Source organism: Aotus nancymaae, unplaced genomic scaffold (genome assembly GCF_030222135.1).
Source record: "Aotus nancymaae isolate 86718 unplaced genomic scaffold, 86718_ANA_hifiasm-v0.15.2.pri h1tg000016l, whole genome shotgun sequence".
Taxonomy (NCBI): domain Eukaryota; kingdom Metazoa; phylum Chordata; class Mammalia; order Primates; family Aotidae; genus Aotus; species Aotus nancymaae.
This window is the reverse complement of record NW_026988428.1, coordinates 4,438,646-4,459,086: the sequence shown is the minus strand read 5'-3', so window position 1 is coordinate 4,459,086 and position 20,441 is coordinate 4,438,646. Positions and strand designations below refer to the sequence as shown.

General features: G+C 35.0%; 1 protein-coding gene and 1 non-coding gene across 3 annotated transcripts in view; both read right to left on the bottom strand.

Annotated features, from left to right (window-relative positions):
- Positions 1-20,441, bottom strand: part of CDK17 (cyclin dependent kinase 17) — a 124,686-nt gene that overhangs the window by 25,100 nt on the left and 79,145 nt on the right. For both annotated transcript variants that reach the window (XM_012469300.2, XM_064376849.1), the window contains exons 3-5: positions 17,351-17,515; positions 12,638-12,771; positions 10,391-10,516 (exon numbers count right to left, since the gene is read on the bottom strand). In XM_012469300.2, the coding sequence (XP_012324723.1) occupies positions 10,391-10,516; positions 12,638-12,771; positions 17,351-17,515 (425 nt within the window). The remainder of the gene's footprint in view (positions 1-10,390; positions 10,517-12,637; positions 12,772-17,350; positions 17,516-20,441) is intronic.
- Positions 3,085-3,226, bottom strand: LOC135275591 (U4 spliceosomal RNA). The gene has a single exon (XR_010343203.1). It is a non-coding gene; the product is annotated as a U4 spliceosomal RNA (small nuclear RNA).

Genomic DNA, 20,441 nt, shown 5'->3' with positions numbered 1-20,441 from the left:
GGCTAATTTTTTTGTATTTTCAATAGTGATGGGGATTCACCATGTTGGTTAGGCTGGTCTTGAACTCCCGACCTCATGATCCATCCACCTCGGCCACCCAAAGTGCTAGGATTACAAGCGTGAGCCACCATGCCCGGCCTTAAAGTTTCAATTCATCTCTTCCTCAACTTCTGAAACTCTCCTACTCTAAAGAGTGACTAAGAATAGAAAAATCTGATTATAATCAAATGGTTGAATATCTATCAAGTTCTAAAATAAACTGAATGTTGGAACATTCAAAGGTTCAAAAATATCAAAGTTCACAATCAAAATTGTCAACCCATCCTTTGTAAACATTAGTTAACATTCTGTTATGAAAAATACTTAGTTTTATTCTAAGATACCCCAGGCATTTTAAGATACTAAAGAATCTTATCAAGAATGACTACTTGGGATATTTTTTTTAACAAAACTGCAAAATAAATAATTTTCCTATATATTTTCCCTCACCAATCTGAATTCCCAAGGAAGTCCTGCAAACAATAAAATATTATTTGTTTCAGGTTTTCCAATCAAAATACAATTAAAAAGACAACTAAAAATCATACCCTACTAAATGGCAAACATAGAAGCAGCAATGTAAGTCTAATTCTGGCTATACTCCCCCCTCAAAAAAACCACACAACAATAACAAGAGAAAATAAAAGTGAGTTCTCAAAAGCCTTGCTTTAAAAGCCTTGAGCTTACCTGACTATTGTGTATGGAGATGATAAATGGGATAGATGAAATATACCTAAATATGTAATACAAATCCAATATTTAAAATGAAGAAACAAAAAACCTTAACACAAAAATTTAGGCAATTTTTTTTTTAAGATAGACTGAAAACTAGGGACTGAGAGAGCAGAAATATTTTAAAAAGTAAAACAGAATGGGAAAAGAATTTTCTTAAAGTTGCTTTCTAGCACCTCTTTGTAGATAATGGAAAAGGTTATGATAATCTAAAGAAAGATTCACTTGCTTAGAATGGTGCTAATGCCCTTAAATAAAAAGCTGGTCAAAGGAAAGGTTTTTTAAATACATAATCTTGGGCCGGACGTGGTGGCTCACGCCTGTAATCTCAGCACTTTGGGAGGCCGAGGCAGGCGGATCATCTGAGGTCAGAAGTACAAGACAAGCCTGGCGAACATGGTGAAACCCTGTCTTAAAAAAATAAATAAATAAATAAATACATAATCTTGGTTCTCAAAGGTGTGTAAATTATGCCAGGTGATTAAATGCTGTGATTTAAACTCTAGAGATCTAAATATGCAATTTTCCTTGGAACTGCGAAATAAAATTAAAATAATCTTTGGTAATTAGACTTGCATTACTTACCATGTTAGACAATAGGATAAATTACCCAAAGTTGAATGGCCAAAAGTAGCAGAGGCCCCCTCAAAAGAACTGTTTTTATCTTTTTGTTACAATGATATATATTATGTTAAAAGCCATGTGGAAAATTGTACATCCAATAGTACTTTGGTCACAGGTATTATTGAATGAATGAAAAATTATTTCTTTTTGTACTCTTTATGACATTTTCCTATATATGATTTTTTCATAAAACATTAAATTTTAAAATGAAGTTTTATAACCATCATATACCATTCATCCATGTATATGACTCAGTATTAAGTTCTTCACTTTCTATTATCAATAACTATGCAAAAGAAAGAAGTAAAACTATAATAGATAACATTTTTTAAATACAGGTGAAGTTTTTAATTTCAGTATGAAAAACATGGCAAATAACCCACTATCTGGCACATGACAGCCTGATTCTGAATAATCTTTTAATTTATATATGTTTTATATAGCCTATTTCTATATGATCTTAAATAATTTACTTCATAAAAAAGGCTAATTGCCAATATCACAGAAACTAATAAAATATATTTATTCTGATACTTATCTCTGGAATTTAGGTACTTAAATTCATGAATATAGAATTATTGTAATTTTGCCATGAATTTTAAGTTTTGTGCCATCTTTTATGAGGGGAAAACACTACATTGAGAATAAATGCAAACTAGTATGAACAAAAGAATGAATATTCCTGAAAAAAAAAAATATTTAAAATGTCATTATCTATAACAATAAGACGCACATGGGAAATAAGACTGTAAACTAGGCATTTTTTCTTCTCAGGAGTAGAGAAATTTTCTTATTAATCCTTTTATCTTAAATGAATGAATACCAGTATGTTCTTAAAACATCAAATGTACTTATGTCCAATGGTTACTATGATAAAATGTTGAGGTTTGCTTTAAAGACTATGTAAACGAACTACAAATTAGGTAGTAAAGACAAAAATGTTTCAGAGATTACCATATCATATAAAGTATGTAAGGAATTAAAAAAAAACACTAAACAATGTAAGGAACTGTAAGGTATGCATTAAATATTTAACATTACAAAGAGTCACTCTTCAGAGAATAAAATTTAGTGACATTACAGTACGCTGAAAGTTTGTTTTTAATAAAGGAAAGCAAATATTATGCCATAATTATGACATTAAGTTTAAATCTGAATAATGAGTCTATAAAATAAACAACACTACTTAATTCCACTTATGCAGGCGGGCAGGCAGAAAATTCAGACAAAGGCACAGTTACACTAGTGAATTGTCCGTCAGATCCTAAATCAAAAAGTAAAAGTGTACACCCCTCATTTTAGCAATCTCCAACTTAGGATTTAATGATTACATCAAAATAGTACTTACTGAATCTTTAAATAAAATTTTTAGAAAATTTGCTTGCATTTTTATTTGCTGAACACAACAGGATTAACAATAGATATAATGACTAGCTTGTTGATGTGCTCTCCTACAGAAATTATTCAGAGGACAGAGGACAAAGCTCATTTATTCAACATTTACCCAGCACAATGTTAGGTGCTAGAGAAGACAGATACGATTCCCACTTTCATGAGTTCACAATCTAGACCGAGTTCCATCCTAGATTATTTTAAAACATGTTAAAAGTTTAAAAGTTTCATAGAAACAGAAATAATAGCTAAAGAAATAGCACAATAAGCTTTATAATGTATATGTTGTTGTTTCAGTCTCTGTAGAAACTGTTAAAAATTGCCAGTGCCAACTATACTGAAGTCATCATGATGGGGTTCTTGTAAAAAAATATTCAATTAGCAATAACTGTGCCTTGCATAAACCTCATTGGCTATGATACTATCACTGCTTAAAGCTTATATTTTCGTGTGATATAAAAGCCCACTTAATGCTGCCTGCAAGACAAATGATGTTTTCTGATATTTCACTGTTCCAAGAAAATACTTCACTTTTTGGTAGCCCCAACCAAATTCCTATTCAGATGGCTCTTATAGCATAAGCACATGAAAATTCTAAATACATACATATATGTATTTAGACAGATATTAACAAATTTATATAATTATATATATATATATAAATTAAATAAATTATAATAGTCTTCCTAGAATTTAGTGTAACTTGTAAGCAAAACCAAGCCTTAAGGGACATTTTTTTGTTTACTTTGGATCTAGCAACATAATTACTCTATCACATGCTGGAGATGCTGTTCTAGCTGAGCTTCAAAACAAATGAAGTATAGGAGGTCCCCCTTATCCACAGAGGATACTTCTAAGACCACCAGTGGATGCCTGAAACAGCAGACAGCACTTAAACCTTTATGTACTATGTTTTTCCCTATACATATTAATATACTCCTAAGGTAATGTTTAGTTTATACATTTTGCAGAGTAAGAGATTAACAAAGAAACAACTATAATAATACACTGTAATAAAAGTTACGTGAATGCAGTCTCTCCCTATCTCTCACTCTCAAAATAATCTTACTGTACTACATTCACCTATTTTCAGACTGTGTATGACCTGACATAACTGAAATTGCATAAAGTGAAACCACAGGTAAAGGGGGAAGCTCCTGTATGTAGAGTGGATCCACAGATGCCATTTTTAAGAGAGAGAGAGAGAGAGAGAGAGAGAGAGAGAGAGAGAGAGAGAGAGAGAGTGAGTGTGTGTGTGTGTGTGTGTGTGTGTGTGTGTGTGTGTATGAAAGAAGATGGAGGCTTTTTCAAACACCCATTTCCCTCCCTGTGGGAATTACCAAGTTACTGCTACTGACAGAAATGTGTTTTATCCCTTAGACTTGGTGGGCAGAGGGAGAGATACAGAATCTCTATGCTACTTAGTCACTTTGTCTTACAAAAATTGCTATTATCATCACCATAATACCACCTTAATCCTATACTCCTGTACATAACATGCTAAGGTAAATTCTGTGGGACTTTGAACCTCACTCCCACTCCCACATCCCATATTGTATTTCTAATTGCTGAGAGACATAAGGACTTGATTGTATTTTCTCACCTGCTCTTAGAAATGAGAAAGGTCTATATGATCTATATTGGTAAAGCCAGGGATGAAGAATCCAAACATTCATTGTTTAGGGAGAAATACACTCTTAAAATGTATAAACTTATAATTTTAATACAATGAATCAAATTTTTATATAGGGACAGCTTTCATTCTAATTGAAGTTGTCAATTCACTTAGTCTCACGAAACTTCCACTGGGTATACCATTATCGTAAGGGCAACGAAGCTCTGATGAATCCTGACTACGTGCATGTGGGCTTTCCCACTATTCTAATATTTAAACATGTCAAGAGAATATTTTATTTCTTAGCAATCATAAAGGAATACTAAATAGCACTTCACCAATCCAATAGGCAATATTTTTAACATGACCTATGATCACTAAAGGTAATGCGGTATCCTGGAGGGGATCTTGGGACAGAAAAAGAACACTGACAGAAAGTGAAATAAATTACGGAGTTTTCATACTAGTAATGTACCAATGTTGGTTCCTTAGTTGTGACAAATGTATTAAAGTAATACAAAATGTCAATAATATGGATAACTGGGTATGTGGTATAGAAAAACTATATAATTTTTGTAATTTTTTTCTGTAAATCTAAAACAAAAATTAAAAGTTTATGTAAATTAAAAAGTCAATGGAAAGGATTAAGATAAGATGTGAAGAGACTGAATACACAGGAGTTTATAGAGGTAACAGTCTAAGCATCCTGAAAAGATGGGATAGGAAGGCGGACAACTCCTCAAGATTAAAAACAAAAAGAACAGAATGAGTATATGTGTAGGTAGATTTGCGTGTTTATTATAAAGAAAAGGAGGGAGTTTCTGGTTAATGGCCCCCCTCTTTTATTTTTGAGACAGGGTCTCTCGCTCCATTGCCAAAGGTCGAGTGCAGTGGTGCAATCATGGCTCACCACAACCTCATCCTCTTGGGCTCAAGCCAACCTCTCACCTCCCACCTACCATGTAGCTAGGACTACAAAGACGTGCCACCACACCTGGCTAGCTTTGTTAATTTTTTGTAACGATGGAGGTCTCACTATGTTGCACAGGCTGGTCTTGGACTCCCGGGTTCAAGCAAACCTCAGCCACTCCAAGTGGTGGAATTACAAACATGAGCCACACAGCACCTGGCCGTATCTCTTTTTTATGATGTAGGAAGAGAGATCATCTGCTTACAGTAAGAGAAGAAGAGTTAATCAGTATTGCTGGTAGCCAAGCAATACTGGGGATCTATGTGAGGCTGACGACCATAAATTCATAGCAGAAGCAATCAGCCCTACTGTATAACTTTCTTTGGCAAAGATAGTTTCTTAATTCCTACTCAAGCAAAGGTTTTATGTTATTTTTACTACTTTACTTATCATATATTGCTATCAGAAAATGTGAAAACAGGCCAAGAGCAGTGGCTTAAAACTATAATCTCAGTTGATTTGGGAGGCCAAAGGAGGATGACTGCTTGAGGCAAGGAGTTCAAGACAGCCTGGGCAATATAGTGTAACCCTGTCTCTACAAATAATTTGTGAAAAACAAAATACATATATATATATATGTATGTATGTGTGTGTGTGTGTATCTACATATGAGAGAACACACTGAATGTTTAATACTTTTAGAAGACAAGGCTAAATTTTATATTTTACCTTGAAAAAATATTCTATTTTTTAGATTAAGGGTATATTATCTATGGAAAACTCAACTTTAGTACACGTGAAGAATATTTTTCTTTTCCTACCTCCTTTCCATCCATCCCTAATCTTCACCTATCTCCTTTATGCATAAACCTAGGGTCCAGACTTCTCTATTGAAGAACTGATCTCTTTGAAAAAAATTTTACTTTTTAGGTATATAAAGAATATATTATCTATAGATACACAAATTCTAATACATGTAAAAGAAATGAGTTTCTTTTTCCCACTCCCTTTCCATCCATCCTTAATTTTCACATGCCCGCCTTAACTGCCTGTGTTCAAATATAAAGCTGGAGTAGAGATTTTCATTTTGAAGAATAATTTTTAATATATTTCCAAAAAGTATGCTTTAGTAAGGTAGATGAATAATTGAAATGGATGTCACCAGTAAAATCAAAAACGTAGCTAGCGTAATTAATCTGAAATCTATAAGCCATTTCAGAATTTTTTAAAAAGGGAGGTAGGTAGGCCAGGCACGGTTAGATCACCTGAGGTCAAGAGTTCAAGACCAGCCTGACCAACATGGAGAAACCCCATCTCTACTAAAAATACAAAATTAGCCAAGTGTCGTGGCACATGCCTGTATCCCAGCTACTCGGAAGGCTGAGGCAGAAGAATCAATTGAACCCGGGAGGTGGAGGTTGTGGTGAGCTGAGATCACACCATTGCACTCCAGCCTGGGCAACAAGAGCAAAATTCCACCTCAAAAAAAAAAAAAAAAGAAAAAGAAAAAGAAAAAGGGCAGGAAGGTAGGTAGGAACACTTAACCATTAAATAAAAACTCTAATCACTTAGCATCCATTAGAGGGCACTATATATGAAATTACAGTCTAATTTCATATAGACTGTAAAAGATAGCTCTTAAATGACAGCCTTAAAAATTATAGTGATTAAATCACATTTTTACTCCCAACTGAACCAAATACAATCTCAAAATTTATCCTAAGTACCAATCTTCGATAAAAATTGAGAGCCCAAGAAAACTTTCTACTTGACAATCAAATGACAAAATCATCCCAATAAAAAAGTCTTGGCCGGGCATGGTGGCTCACGCCTATAATCCCAACACTGTGGGAGGCTGAGGCAGGTGGATCACTTGAGGTCAGGAGTTTGAGACCAGCTTGGTCAACATGGCAAAACGCTGTCTCTACTAAAAATACAAAAATTAGCTGGGCATGATGGCACATGCCTGTAATCCCAGCTACTCGGGAGGCTAAGGCATGAGAATCACTTGAACCAGAAGTGGAGGGTGCAGTGAGCAGAGGTAGTGCCACTGTCCTCCTGCTTAGGCAACAAAGTATCACTCTTGTCACACACACACACACAAAATGTCTTAGGCAGTGATCCTAAATTATGATCATCATAAGCTTAAACCAAAATCAAGTTTTGTGTTATACTTTTTACCATATTTATATATTGGTGAATGTCAAACAACAATGTGTTCATGGTATATACAGCATAAAGTGATTTTATTTTTTAGAGTATCTAACAAAAATATTTTTTAGAATATCTAACCTGGCCCACAGGGGCCAGGTGCTGTGGCTCACACCTGTAATCCTAGCACTTTGGGAAACCAATGCAGAAGGATTACTTGAGGCCAGGCATTTGAAACCAGCATGGGTAACACAGTGAGACCCCGTATCTCCAAAAAAAAAAAAATACTTTTATTAATAAGCTGGGTGTGTTGGTATGCACCTATAGTTCTAGCTACTCAGAATCCTGACGTGAGGATTGCTTGAACCCAGGGGTTCAAGATTACAGTGAGCTATGATCGTCCTACTGCATTCCAGCCTAGGTGACAGAGTGAGACCAGGTCTCTAAAGAAAATAGTTCCATTATATAATAATATGTTAAAGGCTGGGTACGGTGGCTCACACCTGTAATTCCAGCACTTTGGGGAGGCCAAGGCGAGTGGATCACCTGAGGTCAGGCATTTGAGACTAGCCTGGCCAACATGGTAAAATTCCATCTTTACTAAAAGTACAAAAATTAGCAGGGCTTGGTGGCCCATATCTGTAATCCCAGCTACTTAGGAGGCTGAGGCAGGAGAATCGCTTGAACCCAGGAGGCGGAGGTTGCAGTAAGCCAAAATTGCACCACTGCCTGGGTGACAGAGCGGGACTCTGCAAAGTCCAACTGGGTATTAGGTGGTATTTTGTCTCTTCCTGGTCCCTAGGATTTATGTTCTACTTTCTATTTCCATCTGATTGCCACATCATCCTTAATTTTGAATAAATTCCTAATTCTCCCTGCCTCAGTCTTTCTCCCCTTCTAATTCATTGTTTATACTTTTCCTAAAGCTATTGCTATGGAACAGAAATGTGATCATGTCAACCTTTGTTTAAATAAATATCTTTGATGTCTTCTCATTACATGGGAAGAAGTCCAGACTCCTTGCCCTACATCTAAGGCTTTTTAGTCTGGATCTGTCCTGTCCGGTTCAAGCCATAGCTTTTCTATTATTCCATACCTACCCTTCAGATCAGTTCTAATTTCCCAAACATGGCATATACACCCAAACTTCTGGGTTTTAGTTTTAGTGCATGTCATTTCCTCTGCTTAGAACACCCTTCATTCATAGACTATTTTTAACTGACGAATTTCTGCCCATCCTACTATAGGACTATAGTTATCCAAAACAGATTCTCACATAAACAAATCACCTGAATTTACATTGAAGGTGATATTACAACTAGAAAGGTTATTTTTTGAATAAATGGTACTGGGTTAATTACTATATATTAGGAAAATATATTTGTAAGACATGAAACTGATAAAGGTCCTTTATGCAAAACATATTTAAATATTCATATAAACCAATGAAAAAAGACAGAAAACCCAATAGAAAAGAGGAAAAAAAAACAGACTTGGGTAGTTAATTCACAAAAGAGAGTATCTAAATATAAACATATAATAAACATATGATGAACAATAAACACACAGAAAGGTGTTCAACTTAGTCATCAGAGAAATGCAAAATAAAACGAGAGGGCACTACCAACTCACTAAAAAAGTTAAAATAATTATTTTTTTAAAGACATTATCAAAAGTTGGCAAGGAGAACAACCAGAACTATTGTATGCTAGTGATGGAAGTTTAAATTGGTACAACCACTCTGGAAGCTGGTGACAGTATCTAGGGAAGCAGAACATATGCATACAATATGATGCAACAATTCCACTCCTAGGTAAGCACTCAACAGAAATGCTTACATCTGTTAAGCAAAAAACGTGCACAGGAATTGAGACAGAAGCACTATTTGGTAATAGTCAAAAACTGAAAACAATCAGAATGTCCATCAATAAGAGAATCAAATACAGTACACTCATAAATGGAATACTGTGCAACAAAGAAAATGAATTGTCCATAATTACATTCAAAAGTAGGGCTGAAACTCACAAACGTAACACTTAACAAAAGAAGCCAGCCACAAAAATAATACATACTGTGTAACTTCCATATGTACTGCGATACATGTGTTATATATATATATATATATATATATATATATATATATATATAAATTTTGTGTAAGTATTCTATATATTTACATAAAATATATTTTAATGTAATTACATATTCATAATTACACAAAGCTCAGAAATTTAAATAAGGGTAATCAGAAAGAGAATACTATACATTTAAAAAATAAGTAAGAAAATATATGTGAATGAGGATTAAAAAAGACCCAGATATCAAAACATACCTTAATAGTATGATCAGAACAGTGTCATATATATGGGTAAAACTACTCCCTGGCATCAAAAGGCAGAGATTATGGCTACAGTTGAGGAAGTTTAGGAAGTGAGGCATACTAAGTAATAAAAAGGGAACAGAGGGGGGTTTTTGGGATTTCTGAAATTTTATTTTATTGAACCAGGTACTGGTTACAGGTATGTTAAGAATTCAAAAATTTATTGAGCTGTACAATTATGGTTTGTGTACTTCTCTGTATATCTAGTATATATTAATATATGTTTATCCAGTACATATCTAGTATATCTATATTTCTAGTACATATTTATACATTTAGCAAGTATCAACATTCACCAAAAATAAAATATAATATAGCTTAAATCCTATTCTAATATACATCCTATTCTAATATACATCCTATTGAATGCATCTTAAGGGTTCCAATAAACCTTTAAGAATGGAAAATAATAAAATTGAGATGGCAACATAATAAAATTTAGCTATTCCAAAGTCAAATATAAAAATTATTTTAAAATGTTTACACCCAGAAGAATCAAACAAGCAGATCTAATTGATAGTAGAGGTATAGGAGAACAAAAACTTACTAAGGAAGCTCTACGAGACCTTCGACTCATTGGTTGGTCAAATGGTGGACTGTTTATCTGCAACTTTTCAAGATATCCATCAGGTATTCTGATGTCTGCAGGCAGCGATAATCGCTTATTTAAATCCTTAAAAAAAAAAGATATTCAAATATAGAAAAGACATGGGCATTTGACTTTTGAATTTACAGGCTCTAACATATTATTTCTTAATGATAAGCAACTGTGATAAGTAAGTTTTATGTAATATACTCATGGTAAAAACATTTACTATAAGCAAAAGTAGAGCAAAGTGTTACAAAAATGGAATTTTGCAACCCCAGTAATTTTTGAGTACTTTCACTGGTAAGTTCAACTTGGAATTTACTTTGAAAATATTATACCATACAATAAGAATAGGCAAAGACTACCTACAAACTGTGATCAGTTTAAATAACTAACCAAGTAGATATTATATGATCCTGTATGCAACATGGGCAAAGAGAATTAAAATATTTATTATTGGTATATTAATGAGATTTCTACTTTATTTAATTATACAGTGTGAGCTGGGAGAAACTTGAAAAGAATCTTGTCTATATCATCACATCAAGAAAGTTAAGCCCTAGAAAAACAAATTCCTCCTATTCATAATAGCAGCCAAACCATGAAACGGAATGGAGATGTATAGGAACTGCATAGTTACTGAGAAATCTAAGACTTAAGTATAAAAACAAAGAATGCTACCAAATGGTAAGAATAAGTAACGAAAAGATACTGGTCCCTCCCTATATTAATTTTATAGTTTATATAACCATAAAGAAATCACAATAAGCTTATTCTTGGACAAAACAAAATCCCTAAAATGTACTGATAATAGAGTAACAGAAAAAAAATTGAAAAACATTCTAAAATAAGAAAGAGTGTTATATGTGTACATGGGGGAGGGATAAAGAAAGAAGTCTTTCCAGATATTAAAATACTCAATAGGCCAGGCACAGTGGCTCAAGCTTGTAATCCTAGCACTTTGGGAGGCCAACATAGTGAAACTGTCTCTACAAAAAATACAAAAAATTAGCTGGGTGTGGCGGTCTGTACTGTAGTCCCAGCTACTTGGGGGACTGAGGTAGGAGGATCACTTGAGCCCAGGAAGTTGATTGATGCTGTGGTGAGCTGAGATACTATCACTGTACTCCAGCCTGGGTAAGAGAGTGAGACCCTGACTCATAAAACAGAAAAAATATATACCATAAAAAGAATATAATCTAGAGCATGCCTCCTCAGGAGGGGAAAACAAATTACAGCTCAATGAAGAATAAGAAACTCCAGATTTAGACCCTAATACTAAATAAAACAAATGATTTTTAAAAATCATATATAAAGTGAAGAAAAATAAGAAATATTTTATTATTGTGTCATAAGTATATCAAGTTGATTTAAACAATTGAAAATGTTAATTTATCATTTAAAAACTGACTGTTTTCCTTAACTAAGAAGCAATCCTTTTATAATAAAAATATAATCAACCAATAGGAGAGATACCCTAATCACCATCTCAACAACACCAAAAAAGCAACAATACTTTTATTTCAAAACATGTTCAATATTTTTTTTGCAGAAACCTATTTTAGTTTTACAATACATACTGAAATAACAGTTATAATACACTTATGCCCTCAGGTTATACCATAACGCTTACAAAGAAAAGAAAATGAATTCTTCATTCTTTTACATGGAGAAATAAATGTGCCTCAGAGATTAGTAGCTGTAGTGAACTACAAAGAAAACCACATTTATAATATAATGCAAGAAAAAAAAGCTGTTTATTTTATTTATACCTCTTAAAATTTGAAAGAGAAAATAAAATGTTTAATTACCCAGATGAATCTCAAAAATATAATTAAAATCATATTTTCTGAAAAGAAGACATTGCTAATGTATCATTCTATCTCCAGAAGTTTTGAAGATTCACTTCTCCTTAATGGAGAACCTAAAATAATGTTTCACAAAAAAATTTAAAAATAAATAAAATATTTCACAGAATGAGAACAATTATAACTACTATATACCTATCTTGGGATAAAAATTAGAAAAGACAAAACATTCATAGACTACAATTTATGAATGCAAAGGAATGACTTTCTTACAAGTGTCACATGTCTTCATGAAAATTTTTAAATGAGCATTTACTTTGCTTGATATGTATGTGTATTTATTTACATATACCAACATACATATACACAAGTATATTTGTATTTTTTAAATGATTACCTCCATTGAGATCCGTCTATGTATACGACTTCTGAGACAAACACCTGTAGGTGACTGGACTTCATCAGATGATGTCCCAGAAGCTTGGTCACTCTCACCATCTGATCCCATTTTTAGATTTTCATGAACAATATCTATATTAAAAAAATAAGACATTAAAAGAGATATATTATATTCTAATATATCAATAATTTATTATCACTATGGGTAAAACACAGAAGGCTAACACATAAAAATCATAGCATAAAAAGTCATTTACATTCTGGGTGCCACAGGTATGCAGTTAATAGATGAAAACATGATTCAAATATCTTAAAACAGTGGTGTGAAATCCTTTTACACTTTCAAATTATGAAAAAAATTAACATTCAAGTTATCAAGAGTTCAGTAATAAAATTATAAACTACAAATAATATCTCTGAGAATGAGTCAGTTCTCTAATTTTCTAGATCTGGGAACTAAGCATTGAAAGGTTAAATGACTTTCAAAAGGTCACAAAGCTTAGACACAGAGCTGGAAGAGAAACCTGGTCATTTGCCTCTTATTTAGTATTCTTTCCATTAAATAACATGTCACTGGGTCTACTGTCAAATGGAGCTAATTCTTTGAATATTCTTTTAAACACCTCTTAAAAGCTGCTAATGCAGTTTTTCTTCCCTGCACCCCAAGTGTTAAAAATAAAACAATCAAAAATTACTCACTGAATATCTACTTTGTACCAGAACTACAAAAACAAGTTTATGATTTTCAAATACTTGAAAATCTGTACAGAGCAAAAATATATTACAATAAAGGTGGGTTATGGTATGTTTAACAGAGATAAAAGTTAAATGGAAGTAGGGGGAGGAAGATAAATGCCATCTGAAAATATTAAAAACAAACCTGTATACGGGATTTTTTTTTTTTTTTTTTTTTTGAGACAAGGTCTTACTCCATTGCCCAAGCTGCAGTGGCGCAATCATGGCTCACTGCAGCCTCTACTTCCCGGGCTCAAGCAATCCTCCTGCCTCAGCCTCCCAAGTAGCTGGGAGTACAGGCACCCACCAGACCTGTTTTTGTTGTTTACAGTTTTGCCATGTTGTTGAGGTTCATCTTGAACTCCTAGTTATTTGTGCCTCGTGTTCCATTCTTAGAATGCTAAGAATGTGGGAGTTATTTCTATTCTACTGCTCAAGGTCATCACCAAGGTCTGATTGCAGAAATTTAAAAAAAATGGCAACTTTAGGCATAAACAGGTTAAGTAATCCACCCACCGTGGCTTCCCAAAGTGCTGGGACTGATTAAAGGCATGAGCCACCACACCCAGCTAAGTTGTATACTTACATACCTGCTTATATATTTGCATTTGTCAGTCATTCTCTAATAACCTAGCAAGAAGAGTGTACTAGAAACAAATGCTAGTTCTCTAGAACTCCTTCCTTGCCACTATGACTTTCTATATACGTATTCATCTTCCAAAAAGAACCATGTTGTTTCATGCTGCAGTGCTTTAACACTTTTTCCTCATTTTTACAAGATGCCTTTCCCCATTTTGTCAACCTTCTGAGCTCAGGCTTAGTCTTCAAAACTATGCTCATGTGTCATCACTCAGTTGAAGTCTTTTCTAATCTCAGACACAGTTGACTACTGTGCCCCCACCCACTGTACTGAAGAACATTTTTTGGTGCATGTGATTTTATAAGATCCTTGGGGACAGGATTTAGCTTATTCACTTTGCTATTTCCAGAACTTAACCAACTGCCTGGTACTTAGAAGGTGTTTAACAAATATTCAAGATAATTGTATATTATCAAACAATCAAGAGATGGACTAGATAACTAGATCTCTTTTTCAAATGAAGTTATATGAAATATCAATGTGTGAGACCACTGAAAATAGTATTTTATGTAAGTATAAATGTTAACTTTTAATAATATTTACATATAAAATTATGAGAACTGCTTAGTTTAAGGAGAAATTTGAACTCAAGTGTCTCATATCAACTCTATCTTAGAACTCACTTTATGTCTGTATTTTTGTCTTGGTTAACTCAATACTGAGAAAATTCCAATTCATATTCATAAGCAGTTGCAAATGGTTAATGGTTTTTAATAGCTCAACATGTAATCTAAGAATACACTTCAGTTATGTTGAGATTTCTGGAGAAATTTTATGGTGATATGTGAACAAAAAGTTAACTTGGCAGCAAAAATAACGCACCGGTGATTGATTCCTAACCTGTTAAAATTTGATATATAACACATCGGAGGTCACGTATTCTTTTCTGCCACACTTTTAAAATGCTAAAAATAATTTAATCATGACTTCCATTTCTAGTGAGATATGAAAATCTTCCTTTCCTCAAGAAAATGTTGGCTGAAGTATTTTAAAATATACAGCTGAGTGTGCAAGAATGTATGGATAATACCTAGGAAGTAAAAAAGAGGAGAGAACGAAAACTCAAAGCTGTCATACATAAATTTACTCTATCACTGTCTTGGGAGAGGTTGCTGATCTTGATGAGATGGTCCCTGGGTTTACCTTCCACACTGGGATAAAAGATGAAGCCCTGGCTGTCTGAGTTACAAGTAAGACCTTCCCACAGAAAGGCCCAACTCCCAAAGTGCTATACTTTTGAGACTTAAAGCGTACACTTAAAAATAAAATCTGTCCTGTTGCATAAGAAATTGGACGACAAAGACAGCTTACTAATCTCAGACTATGAATAAACACTTGAGTACCATCTGACCCAAACAAGAAATTACCCACGTCATTAACAAACCAGTGTAGTTCTGACATGATTACCAGTTATTTTCATTTCCATCAAGACAAACGTGAAACAATGAAGGCTTGGCAGAACTTTACTCATCTGTTGGGGGCAGATTACGTCTTTGCTAATCAGGTAATACAACAGCTGCAGACACAATACATTTTTCTCCCCCAGCACAATATTCTTTAAAATTTAATCTGCATTATTATCATTTTCAATATCACTTTTTTTTTTTTTTTGAGACAGAGTTTTGCTCTTGTTGCCCAGGCTGGAGTGCAATGGCGCATTCTCGGCTCACCGCAACCTCTGCCTCCTTGGTTCAAGCGATTCTCCTGTCTCAGCCTCCCAAGTAGCTGGGATTACAGGCATGTGCCACGACGCCCAGCTAATTTTTTGTATTTTTAGTAGAGACAGGGTTTCACCATGTTGGCCAGGATGGTCTCGATCTCTTGACCTCGTGATCCACCCACCTTGGCCTCCCACAGTGCTGGGATTACAGGCATGAGTCACCATGCCTGGTCTTTAATAGCACTTTCTTAAATCTAGAACAAGGGTCCAGAACAAGTGTGGCTTCTTTTCATACGGCCCCTAAGCTAAAAATGTGTTTTGTATTTTTAAAGGACTACTAAATAGAGAATATGCAATGGAGACTGTACTCCATAAAACCTAAAACATTTATTACTAACTGCCCCTACAAAAAAAGGTTTGCAAACCCCTGGTCTAGACAAATAAGAAAACAATAAGCCAAGACCTGATCTGTAGTGTTTTCTGATTTCTCTCTCCATGGCCAGCTTCCGGCTACCAACATGACAACACTGAACGTACGGTTGGGAAGAAGTGTGCAGTAGCACACTACTGTATAGTGTTTGGACTATGGAGAAAAAAATAACCCCTGTGGCATAGATAAAAGTGGTAAAACAATTAGGAACCAATGACTTTTGAGTATTAATTGCATTTATTTTTAATTTAGTTTACCTAACTGTAAACTTATATAATTTAAAATGTAATAGCTATGTTTAACAACCAGTTTGCAAAGTTCCTGAAAATCTAACAACCACCTCAAATGAACTAGTGAGCCAACTCCAGCATACCATTCTGTAGAGATGCACTACAGAGATAAGGGCTATATTTCATTTCTCATAGAGAAAAAACTCACTGTAGATAAGCTCATACTCCCAAAATAAAGAAACACATTTAGAAATAATATACTATTCCAATTGCAAGCAGATAAAACAAGCAGTAGAATAAAACCCCTAGGAGCTTCAGTGAATATAATTATCTAAGAAAACTACAAAACAGTTATACTTAAAGTGATTTCAAAAATCAAAACATAATAGGCCACGTATGGTTGCTCGTGCCTGTAACCCCAGCACTCTGGGAGGCTGAGGCAAGTGGATCACTTGAGTCCATGAGTTCAAGACCTGCCTGGGCAACATGGTGAGACCCCGTCTCTTCCTGGGTGACAGAGTGAAGCATTGTCTCAAGAGAAAAAAAAAAATCAAAACATAAGATATCATCAAAAAAGACCAGAAGAATAAACAAACAGAAACTTGAATTTTTTTTTCTTGGATATTTAAAGATATAATGACAGAAGAATAAAAAATTGAGTTAATAATCATATATACTTATTATTACACTAGGCTTTATATGGTGATGATCTAAAAAATTACTGAGGCATGACCCTAAAATAAACACCATCCCAAACTGCTATTCATCTGAAATCTTGCTGCTGTTTCTTATGGGATTCATTTCCCACTGATGGACAGGATTTTCAAATACTACTTCTCTGTATTGTCAGCACTACTACCTCTCTAGAACTTTCCAACTTTCTGCTATTCCTCCTGATTTTTACCTGACAAAAGAAGCCAGATAATAAAGGTTGCTGACTTTTACACAACTAAAACTTAACTATGTACATGACATATAATCAGAAAGGTAAACACAAAGACAAATAATCAAATTACCTAATCTGCTTCCATTTCTGGGCATTGCCATGAAGGAGCCGAGGCTCCCTCCAATAACACTGTGTGGTCTCCGCAATGGGGGCTTCTTGAAAGATCCTGTGTACTGGTGGAGGAAGGAATGCATACTGTGAGACGTTGGAGGCCTGCCATTCTTCACAATAGGCTCTGTGGTTCAGAGTATTCAAAAATCATTCCATCATCAGCCCAAGATCCAGGATCACATGAGAAGGATTGAGAAAGCAAAACAAAAAGTTGTAACAGAGATTATTACAATTAGCCTCATTTCTTTGCTTACCTACACACAGTACTAAAATTAAAATAGTTTCTCTGAAAAATTACTCAAGAAAATACTTGAATATTTTAAGTTGGTCTAGTAACCGTCCATTTCTTATATAATCAAAAGTGGGTAAGAACCACAAAACTCCTAAAATATCTCATCAATTTTTGATCCATTTGTTTATTTTAGTATATCTCAAGATTGTTTCCATACCACTCCTCTATTGACTGACTACCTGTGTTCTTTATAATTAAGCATGTTTGACTGGGCGCAGTGGCTTACACCTGTAATCCTAGCACCAAGGCAGGCGGATCACCTGAGGTCAGGAGTTTGAGACCAGCCTGACCAATATGGTGAAACCTCATCTCTACTAAAAATACAAAAATTAGCTGAGCGTGGTGGCGTGCGCCTGTAGTCCCAGCTACTTAGGAAGCTGAGACAGAACAATTGCTTGAACCTGGGCAGCAGAGGCTGCAGTGAGCCGAGATCATGCCACTGCACTCCAGTATGGGCAACAGAGCCAGACCCCGTCTCAAAAAGAAAAAAAAATTAAGAATGCTTTAGAATATAAAAGACATGGTCCCAAAAGGAATTTACATCCCTGTTTGCTGGACATTCAAAATGGTATGCCAATTAGTGAATAAAACAGAAGTACCTAAGTACACATCAATATAGAGGCTCTAAGTTTATTCCCCCAAATTTGAGATTAATATAAATAGTATTTAAAAAATCTTACTGATAACCAAGCAGAAACATTTAAAATATATATAATACTTAAAAGTTATTTAATTATACGTCAGGGAACTGTTCTGTAACGTTTGTTGGGAATCACATAACTCCTTTCCACTTCCAAAGAAGAGCTCTGACACCGGTTAAAGATATAAGTCTTGTGATACACAATTAGTTTTCTATGTTAGAATAATGTTTCTACTGGTAGCAGCCAAGGAGTTTTAAAAAGAACTGGGCTGCTCTGAATACCTTCTCCTTTAAAATGAAGCCAACTCTTCTTCTGTAGCTAACAATCAGGCACAAGGGTATCTCCTGATCAGGGAATTCCTCTACCTGTAATGGTTTCTCAACCAAGGACAGGTTGATAGGAGTAGTTGGCTAGAAGTCTTAAAGTGAAAGGCTTCTCTCACAAGAAACTGTTAGGATCCACAGAACAAGACCAGGGTATGGGCTCCAGAAAAATGGGCCAAGAAGGCCATGTGGCCTGAGCCTCTACTAATACTGGCTGCCTGAAAGGGTAGAGGAAGGATGGGGCATAAGGGCCCAAAGGCTCACACAAGATTCAATCTATCTAATCTGGGTCAAAGACCAGACTGGAGGCAGGGGCACATGCCTACCTAGTAATGCAGAACATGTGTCCAAAGTTTCCTATGATCTGTACATTCCTTGGCAGTACCTAACTGATAAAAGAATTTGGAGCTCTTAAGTCTAGCAAAATAATCAATGATTTAATAATGAATGAGGAGGGGCTATCTGATATAAATGCATAAATAAATAATTACAAATGTCGGATAATACAGGCTAGAGCATACAATAAAATTTTTCTCAGCCAATTGTGATGGCATGAACCTATAGTCCCAGCTACTCAGGAGGCTAGAGTGGGAGGATCACTTGTGCCCAGGAGTTTGAGGCTGCAGTGAGCTAAGATAATGCCACCGCATTCCAGCCTGGGCAGCGGAGTAAGAAACTGTCTCAAAATGAAAAAGAAAAAGAAAAGAAAAGAAAGATTTTTTTTTTTTTAATCTTTCTAGGTTGTATTTCATGTGTGAAATATCACAATATTAAAATATTTAAGGCCAGGTGCAGTGGCTCACACCTAAGTAATCCTAGCACTTTGGGAGGCAGAGGCAGGCGGATCACGAGGCCAAGAGATCCAGACCATTCTGGCCAACATGGTGAAACCCCATCTCTACTAAAAGTACAAAAATTAGCTGGGCATGGTGGCACGCGCCTGTGGTCCCAGCTACTCAGGAGGCTGAGGCAGGAGTACCACTTGAACCAGGGAGGTGGAGGTTGCAGTGAGCCAAGATCGGCCACTGCACTCCAAGTCTGGGTTACAGAGCAAGACTCCATCTTAAAAAAAAAAATAAATAAATAATGCAAATATTTTGCCTACAGACAACATTTTAGTTGCTCTGTAAAGCTGTCCTAGGGAATATAGCTTGACTATTCTGGAGAACATAGGCAAAAAAAATGAGATCAAAAGGACATACTATTTGATAAACACTATTCTAGGCACTGGGCATAAACTGGTAACAAAACAGACCAAGTACTATTCTCAGAGTGCATAAAATCTAATGGGGAAAGACACACACACACAATCAAGTAATGACAGGCGAAATGCAAAAGACTAAAAAAAATAGATGCGAAAATGAGTAGTTATTTTACACTGTATATTGAGAAAAGTTCTCTCTGCAGCGATATTTTTAACAGAAATTTAAATGCAAGAAAGAGCCAGTCAGGGAAGATGGGTAAGTTGTGGATAACAGGATATTCCAGATAGAGAAAAAAGCTACTGCAAAAGCGGACATATGGCAGAGTTTGACTTGTCAGAACAGTGATCCTCAAACTTTAACATGCTTCAGAATCATCTTCAAGGATCTGTAAAATGTAAGACTGCTGGGTCTCACCCACAGACTTCCTGGTTCAGTAGGTCTCGTGTGGAATCTAACAATATGTGTTTCTAACAAATTCCCAGGTCCTGCTGACATTGCTGGTCCAGGGATCATACTCTGAGAACCACTGTGTTAGTGGACTAGAAAGAAGGGAAGTGTAGCTATAGTATCTAACTGTGGGGGGAACAGT